At 45.4% G+C, this 19,867-nt stretch overlaps 1 protein-coding gene across 1 annotated transcript in view; it reads right to left on the bottom strand.

Annotated features, from left to right (window-relative positions):
- EPG5 (ectopic P-granules 5 autophagy tethering factor) overlaps positions 1-19,867 on the bottom strand; it is an 88,965-nt gene that overhangs the window by 12,179 nt on the left and 56,919 nt on the right. The window contains exons 29-40 of the mRNA XM_079994653.1: positions 19,435-19,591; positions 17,405-17,599; positions 15,180-15,393; positions 13,927-14,084; positions 12,313-12,520; positions 12,106-12,181; positions 11,016-11,119; positions 9,349-9,524; positions 7,822-8,007; positions 6,181-6,390; positions 4,031-4,175; positions 756-998 (exon numbers count right to left, since the gene is read on the bottom strand). Of these exons, the coding sequence (XP_079850779.1) occupies positions 756-998; positions 4,031-4,175; positions 6,181-6,390; positions 7,822-8,007; positions 9,349-9,524; positions 11,016-11,119; positions 12,106-12,181; positions 12,313-12,520; positions 13,927-14,084; positions 15,180-15,393; positions 17,405-17,599; positions 19,435-19,591 (2,072 nt within the window). The remainder of the gene's footprint in view (positions 1-755; positions 999-4,030; positions 4,176-6,180; positions 6,391-7,821; positions 8,008-9,348; positions 9,525-11,015; positions 11,120-12,105; positions 12,182-12,312; positions 12,521-13,926; positions 14,085-15,179; positions 15,394-17,404; positions 17,600-19,434; positions 19,592-19,867) is intronic.

Raw genomic sequence — 19,867 nt, 5'->3', positions numbered from 1 at the left:
GTTGCTGAACTACAACTCCCATCACCCCTAGCTAGAAAGGCCAGAGCTCAGGGGTGATGGGAGTTGTAGTCCAACAGCAACTGGGACCCACAGGTTGAGAACCACTGCGCTGACAGGACAGCTTCACTGGGTGCAAACCACCATGCCTAGACAGACAGGCAGGGCTACCCTGAGTCGACAGTGAGTCACGAGGAAGGATAGTCAAAAGCCTTCCTCTCCATAGCTGTCAACTTACAGATTTGAAAATAAGGGACCAGCAGCCTCGAAAATAAGGGATCAGCAGCCAAAATAAGGGATTTTCCAAGCACAGGTATGTTCAGCTTCTGAGCCCCTCTGAGCCAAAGGCATAAAGTCCAGCCAGCAGCCAAACAAACCCTCAAGCAGTGGTTCCCACAGCGCAGCAACCCGGCAAAGGGGATGCAGCAAAGGAAACCACCGTCACCTCTCCGCTGGGAAGTGCTGAGCAAAGGCAAGTCCCCAGGCAACGCGGCCGATTTGATCGGCACAAAGCATGCAAGCTCCACCCCCCCAGTTGTTCTTAGACTCCTTATTGGGTGAACAATGCAGCCAAGCAACACAGATGGAGCCTCCCTCCTCCCTGGCCGGCAGGGAGGGAGGGAGAGGAGCTGCTTCCTTGGAAACCTGGGAAATTTAAGGGACATCATCAATAAGGGACAGCAGTGGGACACAGCGCTGGGATAAGGGACTTTCCCGCCAAATAAGGGATGGTTGACAGCTATGTTCCTCTCTCTCACCTTCGTTAAAATAAGCCGTGACGCAGGCTTCCGTGGTCTCTGCCATGTGCCGGACCGACGCCAGACTCTGGCACGCAGCTGTTAAGAGAGGCATCACCCCTAAGCCATGCACGGCACCGTCAATCCAGCCTCGCAGACTGACGCGCAGAGACTCTGCCGTGGCGACGCTGGCGTTATTCATCATCGTCAGGGCTTCTGTGAAAAGGCTGCTTAAGGCCAGGTGGCGAGAGTGCATGTCCGTGTCTGCAAAGGCAGCAAGCAAAACGGTTTGTATTATTTTTTTTAATTAAAAAATAATAATCAAGCAAAACATTTGAAATCACAGGAAGGAAAGAGGAAGGGTGGCTTTTCTGCATAAAGCACTGGGCTGAGATTCATGAGATCTTTTTTAAAAAAAAATTTTATTAATTTAAATTACACATATACAGTGGTACCTTGGGTTAAGTACTTAATTCGTTCTGGAAGTCCATTCTTAACCTGAAACTGTTCTTAACCTGAAGCACCACTTTAGCTAATGGGACCTCCTACTGCCGCCAGAGCACGATTTCTGTTCTCATCCTGAAGCAAAGTTCTTAACCCGAGGTAATATTTTTGGGTTAGCGGAGTCTGTAACCTGAAGCGTATGTAACCCGAGGTACCACTGTACTACAAAGAATTTACAATCTCATACTACAAAAAGAAAATTAAAGGAAAACAATTAAGAAGAAAAGAAGAGAATACAGAAGAAAAAAGAAAAAGCAGATTTGCTTACATAAAAATACTTATGTAATCTTCCTAATTCATACTTAAATAAACACTTAAATAAAAAAGACTTCTGACAAAACGAGTCTTTCTCATTGTACTGTTTATACTGTCATCGTTTTTTTCACATCATTTTATATTTTTTAGTATTGTTCCCGTCTACTCCACAAACGGAGATTCATGAGATCTAGCGCTCTGCCAGCACTGGTGAAAAACAGCTCCGCTGAACCCCAGTACTGCAAAACGAGCAGAAGTTTGTTGAATTTCTAGTTTCACACACCCCCCATCAACTTCTGAAGATGCCATCTTGCTCAGTACAGTGCAACCTTGCTTCTCGAATGCCTTGCTCCTCAAACATTTTGGCTTCCAAACACCAAAAACCCAGAAGTGTTCCTGCTTTTGATATATTTTTAATCTTTGTTGGAAGCTGCCCAGAGTGGCTGGGGAAACCCAGCCAGATGGATGGGGTACAAATAATAAATTATTATTATTACTGAACATTTTTCGGAAGCAGAACGTCCGATGATGCTGTCAGCTATTGTTTCTGGGTCGCCTACGCCAATCAGAAGCCGTGCCTTGGTTTTCCAATGTTTTGGAAGTCAAACGGACTTCCGGAACGGATTACGTTCAAGAACCAAGGTACCACTGTACTACCAATAACGGGAGGCAGCAGGACTCCATGTATGTTCCAGTCCTGAACTCCAGAGTCCCTTAAAGTTGGGGTGCGGGGCCTTTTCTGCACCAGCCTTATTTCTCTAGAACATCCTCCAAAATGTCTGCCGGGCCTCACTTTTGTTAAATCTTAAAATAGGAGAGGCTAACCTGCCATAAGACAGCGTCTTAAAAAGCAGAGACATCACCTTGCCAACAAAGGTCCATATAAAGCTATGGTTTTCCCAGTAGTGATGTATGGAAGTGAGAGCTGGACCATAAAGAAGGCTGATCACTGAAGAATTGATGCTTTTGAATTATGGTGCTGGAGGAGACTCTTGAGAGTCCCATGGGCTGCAAGAAGATCAAACCTATCCATTCTGAAGGAAATCAGCCCTGAGTGCTCACTGGAAGGACAGATCGCGAAGCTGAGGCTCCAAGACTTTGGCCACCTCATGAGAAGAGAAGACTCCCTGAAAAAGACCCTGATGTTGGGAAAGATGGAGGGCACAAGGAGAAGGGGACGACAGAGGACGAGATGGTTGGACAGTGTTCTCGAAGCTACAAACATGAGTCTGACCAAACTGCGGGAGGCAGTGGAAGACAGGAGTGCCTGGCGTGCTCTGGTCCAGGGGGTCACGAAGAGTCGGACACGACTAAACGACTAAACAACAACAACAAACCTGCCATATACAGCCCTTCCCAAAAGATTTGCGTACCTTCCCTAAACCTCCCCCTCAAAATCCATTAAAATGTTTATTTTTTATTTTAAAAATGACACACCATAGGTCCCCTCTGTAATACTGTGACCCCCAAAATGGGGCCACAGAACCATGAAAATGAGGCCTTGGAAACTTTGTACTGATAGCTTGCAGCAGGAGACTATTTAAGGTCTGAAGCTGCCCCAAATGTGTCCTTTTTCACTTAATTGAATAAGAAAAATGGTTTTAAATACCGTAAAGTAGCTGATGGGAAAGTCTTTTATAAGGCAGCCTTGAAATATGTCATTCTTGCCAAGCCCACTTTGCACTCTGGCCCCCAGAGGTCTGGCCATGAGTTAATGTGGCCCTCAGCCCCCCCTAAGAAGGCGAGTCACCCATTTTAAACGTTTGTTTTTAAAAGCTATTTGTTCCAAGCTGTGCTCTATTAAGAGTGCAGTGAACTGGGTTTTTTTAAAACCCGCTGGTGTTTTGTTTTGAAGTTTTCCTAATTGGATTGGTTTGTTTTTTATTTTGAAAACAGTCTGATGGTTTCAATTATCTTTCGTACGTCGCCAGGCTTTTCCCTTGAAAGGCGACAGAAATGTGTTCCACATGAAACGGGTGCTCAGCCATGCAGTTACAGCCCAAAGGACATAAAAAGGGGTCAGCAGGATTGGACCAAAGATCCTGAGATCATAAGAAGTGCGTGCTGGATCAGGCCAGCAACCCATCTAGTCCAGCGTCCTGTTCTTAAGTTTCTTTTTTTAAAATATAATTTTATTTAACATAATTATTACAAAATATAAGCAAAATATTGCAAATACATACATATATATTTCAGATAAGCACACATATAAAAAAAGAACAAAAAAGAAAAAAGGAAGGAAAGAAAGAAAGAAAAAAGGAAGAAGAAGAAAAGTTGGAAGAATTTCTTCCAAATTTATTCTACAAATATCTCAATCCTAAAATTTCATTGATTAACTTCCATCGCTTACACTGCACTTCCTATATACATTTAAAGCAAGATTGTATCTGTTATTCCATATTTTCCCCATACAATCTCATACAAATATTCTAAGCAATAAGTTTTCAAAATCTTTCATAAATCTATTCTTAAATTTCAAGCGACATATAGAACACCACCCTTCTCTCTGCAACTCCACAAGCTACACACACACCAACCTGGAGGGTTAAAGATGGTAATATCATCCAACAGCTTTGACATCTCTTGCTCCAGAGATGGCAGGGTTATCTTCCCATTTTGCTCCAGGATGCTGAGGAAATGTACAACTTGGCGAATGTAAGCCCTGCACTTGAGGGTTGCATCCTAGGAAAAGCCAAGGGAGAAACAGTTAGCTCATCACCTCCCTATTTTTCACAGAAGCTGCTCTAAATTTATTTGTTTAGTAAAAGTCATACATCGCTTAATTCTAAGCACATACAGTTGTACCTCTGCTTATGTACTTACTTAACCTGAAACTGTTCTTAACCTGAAGCACCACTTTAGCTAATGGGGCCTCCTGCTGCCGCTGCGCCGCCAGAGCACGATTTCTGTTCTCATCCTGAAGCAAAGTTCTTAACCTGAAGCACTATTTCTGGGTTAGCGGAGTCTGTAACCTGAAGCGTATGTAACCTGAAGCGTATGTAACCCGAGGTACCACTGTATATAAAAGCTTCAAAGTGGTTTCCAAAAAAAGGTTAAAATCCTAATAAGAACAACTAACAGCAACAACTCAAGACTTTCTATAAGTTAGATTAACAATACAGTTGTGCCTCAGATCTCGAACACCTTGGCTCCTGAACAAATTGGCTCCCAAACGATCGAAACCCAGAAGTTAGTGTTCCGCTTTCTGAACGATTTTCGGAAGCCGAACGTCTGGTGTAGCTTCCAATTGGCTGCAGGAATGTCCTGCAGCCAATCGGAAACTGTGCCTTGGTTTTCGAATGGTTCCGGGAGTTAAATGGACGGCCGGAACGCATTCTGTTCGAAAACCAAGGTACGGCTACAGATTTATTTATTTTTTTAAAAACCCAGATTAAAGCTTGCACCATCCCTTGGTAGACTTGCCTAAACAAAAACATTTCTATTTGTTATTTTTTTATTTTTTATTTTGCTTAAAAATGTATATAGGAAGTGCAGTGTAAGCGATGGAAGTCAATCAATGAAATTTTATTACTATTTTCATACTGAGATATTTGTAGAATAAATTTGGAAGAAATTCTTCCAACTTTTCTTCTTTTTTCTTTCTATTTCTTCTTTTTCCTTTTCTTCTTTTTTTTCTCTTTCGCTCTTTTTTATGTATGTGTGCTTATCTGATATATATATGTATTTGCAATATTTTGCTTATATTTTGTAATAATTATGTTAAATTAATAAATTTTAAAATTAAAAAAAATGTTTCTATCAGATGCCAAAATGTGACGGTGCCTGCTTGATGTCAGTAGTCCGGGAGTTTGAAAGTTTAGTCACTGCCACTAGAAAGTTGAGCCCTTACAAATGCAGAATGGCATTAAAGCAGAGACATCACCTTGCCAAACAAGGTCCGTATAATTAAAGCTATGGTTTTCCCAGTAGAGATGTATGGAAGTGAGAGCTGGACCATATAGAAGGCTGATCGCCGAAGAATGGATGCTTTTGCATTATGGTGCTGGAGGAGACTCTTGAAAGTCCCATGTACTGCAAGAAGATCAAACCTATCCATTCCGAAGAAAATCAGCCCTGAGTGCTCACTGGAAGGACAGATCCTGAAGCTGAGACTCCAATACTTTGGCCACCTCATGAGAAGACAAGACTCCCTGGAAAAGACCCTGATGATGGGAAAGATGGAGGACACAAGGAGAAGGGGACGACAGAGGACAAGATGGCTGGACAGTGTTCTCGAAGCTACCAGCATGAGTTTGACCAAACTGCAGAAGGCAGTGGAAGACAGGAGTGCCTGGCATGCTCTGGTCCATGGGGTCACGAAGAGTCGGACACGACTAAACAACAACAACAACTAAAAGGTTGAGCCCTTACAAATGCAGAATTGCATTGTGTAGCATCTGTAGGCGCTAATTTAGCCAAGTTAAGCTGGCAAGTGGGCGCCTATGGGGCGAGGCGATCTCGTAGCACAGAAACCACAAGGTGGAGCGTCTCTTTCTTCCCCACCAGAAGCAGATTTGGGAGATCGGGGCCAGTTTGGTTGCAGAGCCAAGGGGGAAGCCGCAACTATGAGGCAGAATGGACGGCGAGAGGCGGTGAGGGGAGCCAAATTTTGGCCTCGCACAGGGCACTGCTGATTTTGAGACCCCAAATTCCACCGCTGTCCCCACCCACACAGGGCTGTCCTTACCAGATGCATGTGGCTGTCGGAGGAAGCGCCAAAGCCCGCCGACGCCTTGAGCAGCTTGACGATCAGCTCAGCTGCCGGCTCCTTGGCCAGGATGATAGACGGAGGATAGTGGGTGTTGAAGTAGCCGATGATGCTCTGATAGGACAAAACGCTGATGTGCTGCCAAGGGAGGGAGCTGGTCTGGCCCAGGAGGTTCAGCAGCGGAGACTCCTGACGTTTGGGTGGGGGAGAATGGAGATCTCGTTCATGGTTCAGTCAACCAAAGAACCACACTTTGCCTTCAGCTAACCTTTACTCGAGACACGGGTGGCGCTTTGGGTTAAACCACAGAGCCTAGGACTTGCCGATCAGAAGGTCGGCGGTTCGAATCCCCACGACAGGGTGAGCTCCGTTGCTCGCTCCCTGCTCCTGCCAACCTAGCAGTTCGAAAGCATGCTGGTGCAAGTAGATAAATAGGTACCGCTCTGGTGGGAAGGTAAACGGAGTTTCCGTGCGCTGCTCTGGTTTGCCAGCCACATGACCCAGAAGCTGTACACTGGCTCCCTCGGCCAATAAAGCGAGATGAGCGCCACAACCCCAGAGTCGGCCACAACTGGACCTAATGGTCAGGGGTCCCTTTACCTTTAACCTTTACTCAGAGCATACCTCCTGAAATCAATGGGCCTAAGGTTGTCATGGGGATTAACTTCAATGGGTATAGAACAGAACACCACAACACCATTTCTGAAAAGTAAGTCTTCTTTGCCCTAACAGCTTCCTTGACTTTCCTTTTCAGCCTTGCTGACAACCTCTCAACCTCGTTGGTGCCTTTAACTGACCTGTGGCATACATTCCAGCTAAGCCTCTGCTTATTATTAATAATAAAAATTAAAAAAATTTATTTATACCCTGCCCTTCCCGGTTCAAAAACTGGGCTCAGGGCGGCTAACAACAAATGTAAAACACTTAATTATAAAAGCATCATAAAATACAGCATAAAAACATGAATAACAATAAAATGCAAAAATCAATTAGATAATCCCCAGGGCTAGCTGGATGAATTGGTCCTACTTGGGCCAACGAGGAGGCCAGGGGGGAATTAGCTGTGGGGACTCAGAGCGGGTGATCTTCATAAAAGGGGAGGGGGAGGGAAAGAGAAGGGAAATAAAAGATCAGATTTTTGCAGTTTTGAACCCCCCCCCCCCCAAAAAAAAAAGCGTTCAAGAGAGATTTGGGCCCATGAACATTCCCTTTCAAGGACATATTCCAGCAGGGCAAAAGCAATTCTGCAATGTGCAGAGCAGAGGCTTGACAACCATATGTCAGGAGTGCTCTGATGGTGTTCCCTGCTTGGCAGGGGGTTGGACTCGATGGCCCTTGTGGTCTCTTCCAACTTTATGATTCTATGATTCTATGATTCTAGGACCGGTGAGCTGCCATGGCCCAAGAAGAGTCCTGTGGAAAGAGATCTGGAGAGTAGCATCTTCCTGCTGCTGCGGGATATGGAATTTTTCCGTGCAACCGTATGTGCAGCAGAAATCAGTACCAACTTTGGTTGGCACAGGAAAACGTCTGAGAAGCTCAATTCGGGGGGGAGGGAGGGTCTAGCGGACAACCGTTGGGCGGGGGGGGGGGAGGGAGCTGTTTAGTCCTGGGACATACCTCCCTGGTTATAAGTTGCTCTTCCTTTGCCAGAAGGACCACCATATAAAGAAGGCACACAATCATGTCTTGTGTTCCCGGAGGCGGGTTGGGATTCCATGCATCAGAGAGGACGCTGACCCAGTTGATCTCGCATAGAACCGAGCCCAGGAAGACGAAGCAGCTTTTGGGACTGCCTCTCTCAACCTGGAAAAGTGAAAAGGAAAGAACAACAACAATTTATTATTTATACCCCGCCCATCTGGCTGGATTTCCCCAGCCACCCTGGGCAGCTTCCAGCAGGATATTAAAAACAAGATAAAACACCAAACATTAAAAACTTCCCTAAACAGGGCTGCCTTCAGATGTCTTCTAAAAGTCAGATAGTTGTTTATTTCCTTGACATCTAATGGGAGGGCGTTCCACAGGGCAGGCGCCACCACCGAGAAGGCCCTCTGCCTGGTTCCCTGTAACCTCGCTTCTCACAGGGAGGGAACCGCCAGAAGGCCCTCGGCACTGGACGTCTGAAAGGGGAGAGGCCAGAAGGACAGTATTTGGTTCCTCACCCCTCTTCTCCAGGTGTACAGTTCAGGGAAGGTGCTGGCAAAATTTGGGAATGCCTCCCAGAGGCGCTTACCCTGCAGATACGCAGTGGTAGCGGTGGGAAACCTGTCTTACGAGGAACCTTGCTGTTTTGCTCATTGACAAACCCCTATCAGGCATTTGAGGAACCCACAATTTCCTTGAACACACTTTGAAGAGCACTGCAGGGAGGGAACCACCAGAAGGCCCTTGGAGCTGGACCTCAGTGTCCGGGTTGAACGATGGGGGTGGAGAAGCTCCTTCAGGTATACTGGGACAAGGCCGTTTAGGGCTTTAAAGGTCAGCACCAACACTTTGAATTGTGCTCATAAACATAAAGGTAAAGGTAAAGGTAAAGGTACCCCTGCCCGTACGGGCCAGTCTTGACAGACTCTGGGGTTGTGCGCCCATCTCACTTAAGAGGCCAGGGGCCAGCGCTGTCCGGAGACACTTCCGGGTCACGTGGCCAGCGTGACATCGCTGCTCTGGCGAGCCAGAGCCGCACACGGAAACGCCGTTTACCTTCCCGCCGGTAAGCGGTCCCTATTTATCTACTTGCACCCGGAGGTGCTTTCGAACTGCTAGGTTGGCAGGCGCTGGGACCGAGCAGCGGGAGCGCACCCCGCCGCAGGGATTCGAACCGCCGACCTTTTGATCGGCAAGTCCTAGGCGCTGAGGCTTTAACCCACAGCGCCACCTGCATCCCGGCTCATAAACATACTGGGAGCCAATAGTAACTAGGGTGGGGAATTTCTGGCTCACAGACCCTCATTAAGCCCAACAGACTTTCCCACTTCTTGACCCACTGGGAGGACCACACATTTGCCATCCCAGGTTCAGGGCTCTGTTGCATAACCTGCCCCCTGAATTGCACCGCCTGAAGAGGACAGGGAGCTCCTTCCAAACTTCCTTCCCCGTTTCCCCCTCCCTTGCTCTGGTTCTCTATCCAAAGCACCTGACTCTTACTTTAAAGAATTCTTCCATGAGTTGCCGGTCCGGATGCATCTCCCTCCAGGGAAGGCGGCCAAACTCAGCGTGGAACGTGTAGAGAATGTGCTCCGGCATTTTGGGGGCCGTACACGTCTCGCAATAGTGCATCAGGTGGAGCCAAAGTGGCCCGTGGTGGCTTGGCAGCAGTTTATCTGGAGAGGAAAACGGAAATGGCAAATTTAGCTCAGCATCTGCTAACCACTTGCCTATAGGAAGCCCACAAGATGTCCCATAGAATCAGATGAGGTAGCCTTTGTCAGGAGCTCAGCCTACACTCGAGTAGGACCCTGGTAGAGACACATGCCCGACTGGCATGTTCTCTCCCTCCTGGTCGAGCGTTCGAGAGCTTCAAATGCTTTCTTCAGCCCGAAAATCACAGCGACCGATGCCAACAGACACCGGCACACTTAAGGATCCGCAGAGTCTTCACAGCTTGCGTAACAGACCTCAGCAACTCAGCATTTTGGCTAATCTACTTTATTTACATATAAACACACACGGAGCACTGCAACATGGCTCCCTCTCTCTCTAGCCTCAGACAGCAAACAGAAAAAGGACAATAGTGCCACTTCACGGAACACAGTAACACAAACATCCTGTCTCCGTCACTTCCCACTCTGTGGAGTCAAAACATATACCGTCATGTGATAGATAAAAATCCCATGACTGCAGTCATGGAGCAGGAATTCTAACAGCCTTCCCATTGTTGTTCTTTTATCATATGTAGTGGTCTTATAGTAAGGTTAAGGCTTACTGGGAAATGATATATAATGAAATGAAAAGGATGTTTAAAGTAGTGTTCGTTTAAAAAAACCCAGAAGCTTTTCTGTTGGGAATTAGAGGGACAAGACTACCTAAAACATATAGAAACTTATTCATGTATGCGACTACAGCGGCTAGAATGTGACTCGCCCAAAAATGAGGCAGAAGTCCCAGCAAAGGAAGAAAGGGTACAAAAATTATGGAATATGCAGAAATGGCGAAACTTTCCGGAAGAATAAGAAATCAAGATAACAAACTTTTTATAAAAGAACAGAATGGTTTATTGAATGTTTACAAATAAATTGTAAACAGATAAAAGCACTGGCAGAGTTACTGTAATCACCTGCAGTTTCGTAAGAGTATATATTTAAAGAAGATGAATAAATGAACAGGTTAAGCTAATTTGGATATGCAGAAGATATTAAAAATAAATTTAAGGAACCGCAGAAAGTGGGGGAAGGAAGTCAAGTTTCAAAACGTCCAAATGATTGTAAAAATCAGTGAAATGTATAAATCTGAAAAGTAGAAATACTTTAAAAAGAAAAAAGAAAAAGATGAATGACCCCCACTTTTTTTGCCTTATCTTATGTGTTACGTGTGTGTATTGCTGTTACGTTGTTTGGAGACCTTCAAATGGCAAGCAACTAACAAGCTTCTTCTTCTTAATAATAATAATAATAATAATAATAATAATAAGCCTCGCCTGTTGGAGAAATTGGGTGGATGAACACCTTCCTGGCAGCATGGACAGCACAAGTGGGAACGAAATCCACACACAAATAATGTGCAATTCAGAAAAAGGCTAAGGAAGGGAAACATTCATGGTGGGCATGAATATTAAAGGATATATTTAATGGCTGCCAGTATGGACTTTTGCCTACCTTTAAAGCTTTCGTGCAGAACTCCTATGCTGCCTGCGTATAACTGCACCATATTTGAAGCCACAGGTGTGTCACTCTCCAGCCAAGGGTAACAGGTCTGTTTGCTTGATTAAGGAACAAGACGCGGGGAGAGGGAGAGGGATAAGAGAGATTTTAGACAAGAGCCACTACCCACCACCTGCTTCCTGGCACCCTGCCACAATTTCAAGAGGTCAACCAATATAAGCTTATAAAATTGCCTTGTGCCAATTCAGACCATTGTGGGCCATCTATCCCAGTGTAGCACAGGAAATGCAAAAAGAGAAATACGCAGTATTTAAGAGGAAGCACGCTCATTAAATAAATATACAATACAGTCGTACCTTGGAAGTCGAACGGAATCCGTTCCGGAAGTCAGTTCAACTTCCAAAATGTTCAGAAACCAAAGCGTGGCTTCTGATTGGCTGCAGGAAGCTTCCTGCAGCCAATTGGAAGCCACGGAAGCAGCGTCGGACATTCGGCTTCCAAAAATGGTTCGCAAACCAGAACAGTCTTTGCAGCGTTCAGGAGCCAAAACGTTCGAGAACTAAGCTGTTCGAAAACCAAGGTACGACTGTATTCTTAACAGAGCTGTAGATAAAAACATACATTCATATCAATTAGCAAAGAGTGTCCAGGGACCAAAGTTTCGGGATTCTGAGTACAATCCAAGGTTGTTTTTAAAAATCTCTTAATAAACACTTGTAATTATTTTAATTTAGACCATGGAACCTTTTGTAATTGGAGTCAAAGAATTGTATCAAATATATATCATTTTCCTCCAGGTATGTTTCATTATTGATTCAGTAAATCACACAGCTGTATCCTATTGCTTTCCTTATTGGCAATTGTGACAGCTTAGTGTTTATTTTTAAAAAAAATTAAAGACAATTTTTCTTTCCTTTCCCTTTTTCTATAACTTGCTCATCGTTATTAAAATTCAATAAACCTTTTTTTCTTCCAAAAAAGAAATAAACGAGGAGCTGACTGATTATCGCAAACGGAATCACACAAATGCCCTTTCACAGACACAGACACGTGAAATGTTTCCTCCCTTGGACTTCCTGCTCACCTTGCGTCTTCTCTCTCCAAAACCAGGATCCAAGGCCTAAAAAGTCTGGTGATGACCAAATGCAAAGAGCGCAGCGCTGGGAAGGAGGAGAAAAAACACATGTGCAACATAGCAGAGATATTTTCACAGCACAAACATCTAACCACTTTCTTCAAAAGAGGTAAAATTGTAGAACTGTAGAGTTCTACACTCTTGCCTGTGTGTTACCTTCCAGAGTCCTGCCGCTGCCAACTGGCTCTCGTGCCAAGTTGGCGACTTCCGAGTCCACCAGGCGGTTGACGAGATACTCCGCGAAGCAGGTCACTTCGTCTATGTAGGGAGCCCACTTGGAGAACAGGCCAAAGCTCCGGAAGTCTTGTGAAGACAAGCGCAGCTTCAGGAAGTAGTCGGAAAGCCAGTCGATTGTCTCCATCACCTGCAGAGGAAGAAAACTCTGAGGCCTGGGAAGATGTAGAAAGCAGATCATGGCTTGCCATCCCAGACGGAGAGCTTACTACTTTACTTTGCCGCCAGTAGATTATGGGAAACTTTGGACCGCCTCCTGTAGGCGATCCAGAGATTTACCAGTAGATCCCAACCTACCACCTGCCTAGCTCTGCCTTAGATGATGCATTTTAACGGCATCACTCAAGGAAATAAGAAACTGCCTTAGGCTGCCATACACCAGAGTTCCATCTAGCAGCTAAATATCAATCAATGTTTATTACGGCAAACAAACCAGCATATTAAACCAGAATTTCTGCATAATTCTCTACGTAAACAAAAATGATTGATATGGGATTTAACAATCAATATACTAATGGAATGTACTTGAAATATGCGTCCAGAGAGAATAAAACGCCATAAAAGTTTAAAAGAGTAAGAGATTTAACTAAGAACTGTAGCAGTTTATGACGATTTATGCAGCTGTGTATTCTTTTGCTTTCTTTGACTTACGGCTGTTGCACAAAATCTAGCTACATTTCTAGCGACGTGCGAATTCTGGCAGGACAAGAGGTAATTTAAATAGCATTCCTCTGTCCTCCCTGACACTTTTCATACAAGGGGCGTTATGAGAGAGGCTCTGGAATCTGAATAAAATATACAATGAAATAGAACACAGCTCACTGTTTTTATTCGACCACTCTTACATGGACAGATCCAGAATCCTTCTATATCTACCTTCCAAAAGAACAGATGGCAGGACGTTAAATTTCCAGCTGCTAAATAGCATTTGCCTTGACAGAACAAGGGCAGAGGGTCACTGAAGCCTTGCTACACGCAGATCCTTTTAAATACCCTCCTTCCTACTTAATCATAGACATGTAGTGCCTGTGCTTTAAGCTTGAAGTTACCAGCATGGTAAAGGTAAAGGTAAAGGTAAAGGGACCCCTGACCATTAGGTCCCGTCGTGGCCAACTCTGGGGTTGCGGCGCTCATCTCGCTTTATTGGCCGAGGGAGCCGGCGTACAGCTTCCGGGTCATGTGGCCAGCATGCCTAAGCCGCTTCTGGAGAGCCAGAGCAGCACACGGAAACGCCGTTTACCTTCCTGCTAGTGGTACCTATTTATCTACTTGCACTTTGATGTGCTTTTGAACTGCTAGGTTGGCAGGAGCAGGGACTGAGCAACGGGAGCTCACCCCGTCACGGGGATTCAAACCGCCGACCTTCTGATCGGCAAGTCCTAGGCTCTGTGGTTTAACCCACAGCACCACCAGCATGGTACCCATGGGCTAAATGGTGTTTTGGGGGACATGAAAGAAAGATGCTCCACTATTGAGCTCCAGCCCTTCCCCTTGTTCGCAAGGAGATCGTATCACAATGCTACACCAGCCGCCCACCTGATCTGCGGACAGAAACAGCTGCACGGAAGTTTGCAGCGCGATGTTTTCGCCGGCGTTCTCCTTCCCGGCATCTTTCTTCGCTGCCACAGAGCCGCAGCCCAAGGCTTTCAGGGACACCTTCCAGCAGTCAGGGCTCAGGAGCTGATCCGAGGAACCTGAGGGGGCAGGCCCAGAGCGGATTGTCCACGTAACAGGTGCCAATAACCAGAAATTACATGGGAGCAGGTGTCGGGAACCGCCGGCCCTCAGGTCAAATGTGGCCCACCTCCCAATTTGGCCCATGAAGCCATTTCGCTCAAAACACACCCAACCTGTCTCACGCCCATCCTTTTATTTGACATAAGGGGTGGGAAGGCAGAGACAAAGTTGGATCAGCTGCGAAGGCGATCCCTTCTGAAAGCAGGGTTAAACTCACAGGCCGCAGTCGGCCAGTTTTCCCCTGCCAGATTGGCTGTGCGGCCAAGTTCTCCAGGGGGCTGGGGCTCAAGGACAAGGCCAACTGCTGCCCAAAACAGCTTCGCCAGTCATCTGATTGTTGAAATGCTAAGTGCAGGGCTGGCAAAGTCCCCCCACACTACAGATCCCATGTCCCTGACTACCAGCCATGTGCTAAGAACTATTAAGGATGTAAGATGGTTGAAAGGCGGTTTGTCCCACTTCAACATTGGCCCACAGGGGTGGCCTGCCAAGCCAAAAAGGTGCCCATCGCTGCATTAGGTGGGGCTTAGTATAAGCTAACCAGTGTGGAGGATAGTTCACTCGGCAGAGCGTGAGGCTCACAAATCTCAGGGTCCTGGGTTCAGGCAGAAAGATTCCTGCATTGCAGAGGGTTGAACTAGATGACCCTCATGGTCTCTTCCAACTCTACAATCTATAACGCTATGTATTTCGCAGCTGGTCCACAAGAGACCAAGAAAAGTCTAAAGCATCTTAACTTCCATCCTCTTCTTTTTCTAAGGAACAATCGCAAAAGTGAGTCATAAAATGTAAGAAAGCTGAGCAGCGCCTCTTTGTTTGCGTATGATTAGTGTGCACCTATACAGGCCGCAGAAATCTGCTTTTTCTCCTTGCAGGGTATGAAGTGTTTCAGGGCAGGGGACCTTACATCTATCCCACACATGCAGACACACCCACACAAAAGGTGGGACCAAATTTCAGTGGAAGCGGTGCAATTCAGCTGTTTTGAAACAGGTGGCGGCCGAATTTGGCCTGAAGGCCCCACCAGGTGTAGTGCCCCACCAGGTACTTACTTTCCATGAGCAGCCGCAGGTAGCTGCTGTAGTGGTCGGGGAACTGGTACTGGAGAAGGCAAGTGCAGTGCTTGCAGAAGATCGAAAAAGGCATCAGAAGGTCTTCCTCGGGCTCCAGGCCACAGGCTTTGAGAGCCAAGTGGATGGACTCCAGAAGCCTGGTCCGCTCAGAGAGCGGGGGCTTTGAGCTGTGCAGCCACTGAGGGAGGTCAAACTTGGAAGAGGAAAAGGAGGAAGAGCATTGTGACGTTAACATATGAGAGAGTGCTGGAGGTGAAATAATTAAACAGGTTGCCCAGTCAGGACCCAGGGGGTGGAGTCAGAGGGACTATAAAACCAGCTCTGGGAGTCGATGGAAGAAGATTGGAAAAAATTTAAAGTTTATCTTCAAAAATATTGTAAAATTAAGGATTGCTAGAAAGATGTTGGGGAAAGAAAATTATGTGGTTTTAGCAGAAATGACATAAAGGATTAAGTAAAAATGAATTGGTGAAAGAGAGAAAGTAAAATTATAGTATATTAAGATAAATTATTAAGATAAAAACAAGGTTGGAAGGATTTGCTGAAATAACAAATTGATTTAGAATACAAAAATGGGAGGTGTGAGGAGGTCAAGGAAATAAGCAAAGGAAAGAAAGCTATGTAAAGGTTTGATCTGTTCTTTTTTATTGTTTGTATTTTTTCTGTTGTTTTTTTTACTTTTCTTTTTTCTCTTCTTTTTCTTTGTAATTCTTAAAATTCGAATAAATATTATTGGGGAAAAAAATATAAAACCAGCTCTGGAAGGGGTGAAGAGGGGAGTTTGTTGGGAGTTGGGTGGTTGGTTGGAGTGGGAGTGAATTGGGATAGAGTCTGTGAGTAGGTTGAGTTAGTGTAGCGAAATAGGCTGAGTCAGGAACAGTTAGGGGCTAGGAAGACAAGTAAATATCTGAGAGGTGGTTTAGTGAGTGAGAGCAGGGAGCGGAAGTTATAGGTCTGGATAGGTACCCCATGATTGTAATTGACTGATACTGTTTATGAACCCACACGCTTGTTAAACTGCAATAAATAAACAAATGTTTATGTTCCAATTTAACCCTGACTGGACTCAGTATTGTCCCAGGTAAGGGCCTGGGTGGTGGCAGCGAGAAAGAAAGTGGTGGCACAGGGATCAATAGACGGTGAAATGTCCGGGGACCCTGTGTGATCGCCACAAGCATTTGCGCAAAGAGCTTTGAGGATGGGACTGCCGGGAACTGGGAGATCTGAGAAAGGAAGTAGTGAGCATAGTTCTCCAGTGCCTGAAGGGTAACCTTCAGACAAAGAAGTAATAAATCAGAATCTGCCTGCCCCTTCAAAATGAACGTGTGAGAGAGGGCCACTGCAGCCAAACTGTTGCTGATCAGAGGCATAAAACAAATTGGGAGACCCTGAATATTTATTCAATTCCAGTTTCCCTCTCTTCTCCTTATGTTCAAAACATAAATTAACACTGATTAGGGATACAAAAAAAGAACTTCACAATCTGAAGAGAGCAGAGGGGAGGATGCAAGCATGCATTCTGGATTTCTTAATGCTAGCTGCGTATGCCCCAAACAGTAAGCCACGGCTCGTTCGAACCATGGTTTATTGAACAAACCAGGGGCAGCCTTGCAGACGAACAAAGAAACCATGGCTTGTTTTGCCTACTGTTGGTTTCATTTACTAACTGCTCTTGCCTTGGGTCTCTGTAGCCAGGCAAGCACCTGGAGATGGGCATCAAAACCAACCAGAGTTACTCCCAGGGTAGCGTGTTTGGGCATAACGAGAAACTATGGCTCACATAAGCTGAGATTTGTAAGTAAACTTCAATTCTAATATTGTGGTTTGTGGGCCACAAGCAAACCATAGCTAGTTTGAAATAGCAAACCATCATTCAGGTGTTCAAGCAAACCAAAGATAAGCTAAACAAGCCATAGTTTAGTGTAATGGGGAATCAGGCCACTGATTAAGAGTGTGGGATGTTCCATCTACACTAGCCTGGAAGAAGCTGGACATTCGTTTTGTATTGTTATGCTGGAACGTCTTAGCACAGTAAGCCTCCAAACCACAGGTTAAAGGAGTACATTTCAGTAAGATTGTCTAGCTTAGCATTTCAGTAAGATTGCAGAAGGGAAACCCATGTGAAACCCATGTGAAACCCATGTGAAACCCATGTGAAATCAACTTCCCGGGTCATAAAAGGGAGAGCTTTGAGAGCCTCTTGCCTTTGTGAGCAGCATGAAAATGACATCACTGTTGTCGTCGCCAAGGAAAGACACAACTTTCTCATACAAGCTGACAAATTCTTCTGGGGAGGCAACAGGAGTGAAGTAAGGAGACAGGAGTGTGCAGAGCCTCCGATTCTTCAGAATTGTTTGCAGCACCGGCTTGCATTCCGATTTGGTTCCGGAGATGAACACCTGGAAAGAGACTTAGATTTGTTCAGCAAAGACACAGCACAGGAAGACCCTTCTGTATTCTGCTTGGCTTTGCCACAGCTCATCTACACTTGGACTACGGAGCATCAGTCTTCAGTTCAAGTCTCTGTTAATAGATAGACCTGCACTTAAGCGAGGACCAAAGACAATTTTACACAAGGGCCTTAAAGCTAAAGGTAAAGGGATCCCTGACCATTAGGTCCAGTCGTGGCCGACTCTGGGGTTGCGGCGCTCATCTCGCTTTACTGGCCGAGGGAGCCGGCGTACAGCTTTCGGGCCATGTGGCCAGCATGACTAAGCCGCTTCTGGCAAACCAGAGCAGCGCACAGAAACGCCGTTTACCTTCCCGCCAGAGTGGTACCTATTTATCTACCGTATTTTTCGCTCTATAACACGCACCTGACCATAACACGCACATCGTTTTTAGAGGAGGAAAACAAGGGAAAAAACATTCTGAATGAAACAGTGGATGTATCATTTTTGTGCTTCATGCTGTGGCCACAGACATGTGATCTGATGGTGAATTTGGGCTGACCCAATGCAAAGATCCTGAGGATCCATGTGGATCCATGCTTTTTAACCACATTTTAAGTGGGGAGGGAAGGAAAAACACAGAAGGGACAAGGAGCAGGAGAGGGGTGTGCAGAGAAGAGGGGTAGGGAGGAAAGGAAGGCAAAAGTTTTCCCTCACCTACCCACCCAAGCCAGCCAGCTCGCGCGCTCTCTCTCTCTCTCCCTCCTGCATGTTTTCAGCTTTCCCCTCTGCTTGCCTGGAGGGGAGGGGCTTTCCCTGCTCTTTGTTCCGTTTGAGCAAACACAGCAAGGAAACAGAGGTGGGTGGGCAGTAAGACCCTGAGGCAGAATGCCGGAAAGCAGCCGCTTCCTCTTTCAGGTTTCCCTTCTAGAAGACGCGCGATTTGATTTTTGCCTGCTTTTTTTTGCCTCCCCTTGCACTATTTGGCTCCAGGGACCACACATTCGCTCAATAACACGCACAGACATTTCTCCTTCCTTTTTAGGAGAAAAAATCTGCGTGTTATAGAAGGAAAAATACGGTACTTGCACTTTGAGATGCTTTCGAACTGCTAGGTTGGTAGGAGCAGGGACCAAGCAACGGGAGCTCACCCCATCGTGGGGATTCAAACTGCCAACCTTATGATCGGCAAGCCCTAGGCTCTGTGGTTTAACCCACAGCGCCACCCGCGTCCCTCACAAGGGCCTTAGACAAGACCTATTAATGGGCCTTAGAAAAGTGAATGGAAAACGAGTGAGGTCCCAACCAAAGAATGGCAACTTAAATTGATGGAATATGCACAGCTTGCAGATTTAACATACAGAAAAAGAGAACAAGAAGAATATACATTTAAAGAAGACTGGGAAATGTTTACTGATTATTTGGGTGAAAGTTGTGTACATTTAAAAACATTGGTAGCATTAAGATAAATTCAACAGTGTAAATGAGTTTTGATGGTGTAACAATGGATTACTGAATGGTTTTAGTTCATGTAAAATATGCAGGGATGTATGGTATACAAAATGAACCATGGAAAGAGAAGAAGGGAAGTCATTGATTTAAGGTTGTCTAAATGATGATCTTGAAATGTAAATTAGTAAAACTTAATAAAAACTATTTTTTAAAAAGGGAAAAAAGAAAAGTGGTGTAAATCCTCACTTCAAACTTATTTATGAGGTTTAATTTCATGGCTCCATGGATGTCATCAAGAAGGTGGTAATGAGGTGTAAGTTAGGCCTAAAGCGTCCATGACAAAGAAAACATTTGCAATGAGCAAAAAAGAATTCTACGCCAGACCAGCTTACTTGGCCAAGGATCTCAATGCAGGAGGTGAAGAACTGCCTCGTAGGCGGATGCCGTTGTGTTTCGTCACAGACAAATCCCACCACGGCAAAGAACAGGTCGATCCCGACTCTGTGAATCCCGGGCGTAGACTGAAGCTTGTAGATATTTATCAAAGCTCTGTGCAAAACCAAATGAAATTAGGGAACATATTATGCAGGAAGCCACACTGCAGCCATTCAACCTGCTACCCATTCTGGGAAGTTCTTTGCATGATCAGACATCTCTTAATAATAAAATTTTGCATGATGGTTCTCAAGATGAAGGAAGTTTCCATCTATGGGATATATTAAAAGAGGCCTTTTAGAATACATTTGAAGGGGTTGTGAGGGGCTATGGTATGAAGGAGAAGAGGCTACAAAGAACCAGGACCAGAACAGAACCTTGCATAGAGTC

The sequence above is a fragment of the Podarcis cretensis genome, assembly GCF_951804945.1.
Source record: "Podarcis cretensis genome assembly, chromosome: 11".
Taxonomy (NCBI): domain Eukaryota; kingdom Metazoa; phylum Chordata; class Lepidosauria; order Squamata; family Lacertidae; genus Podarcis; species Podarcis cretensis.
The sequence above is the reverse complement of the archived record's forward strand: the minus strand, read 5'-3'. Positions and strand labels throughout refer to the sequence as shown.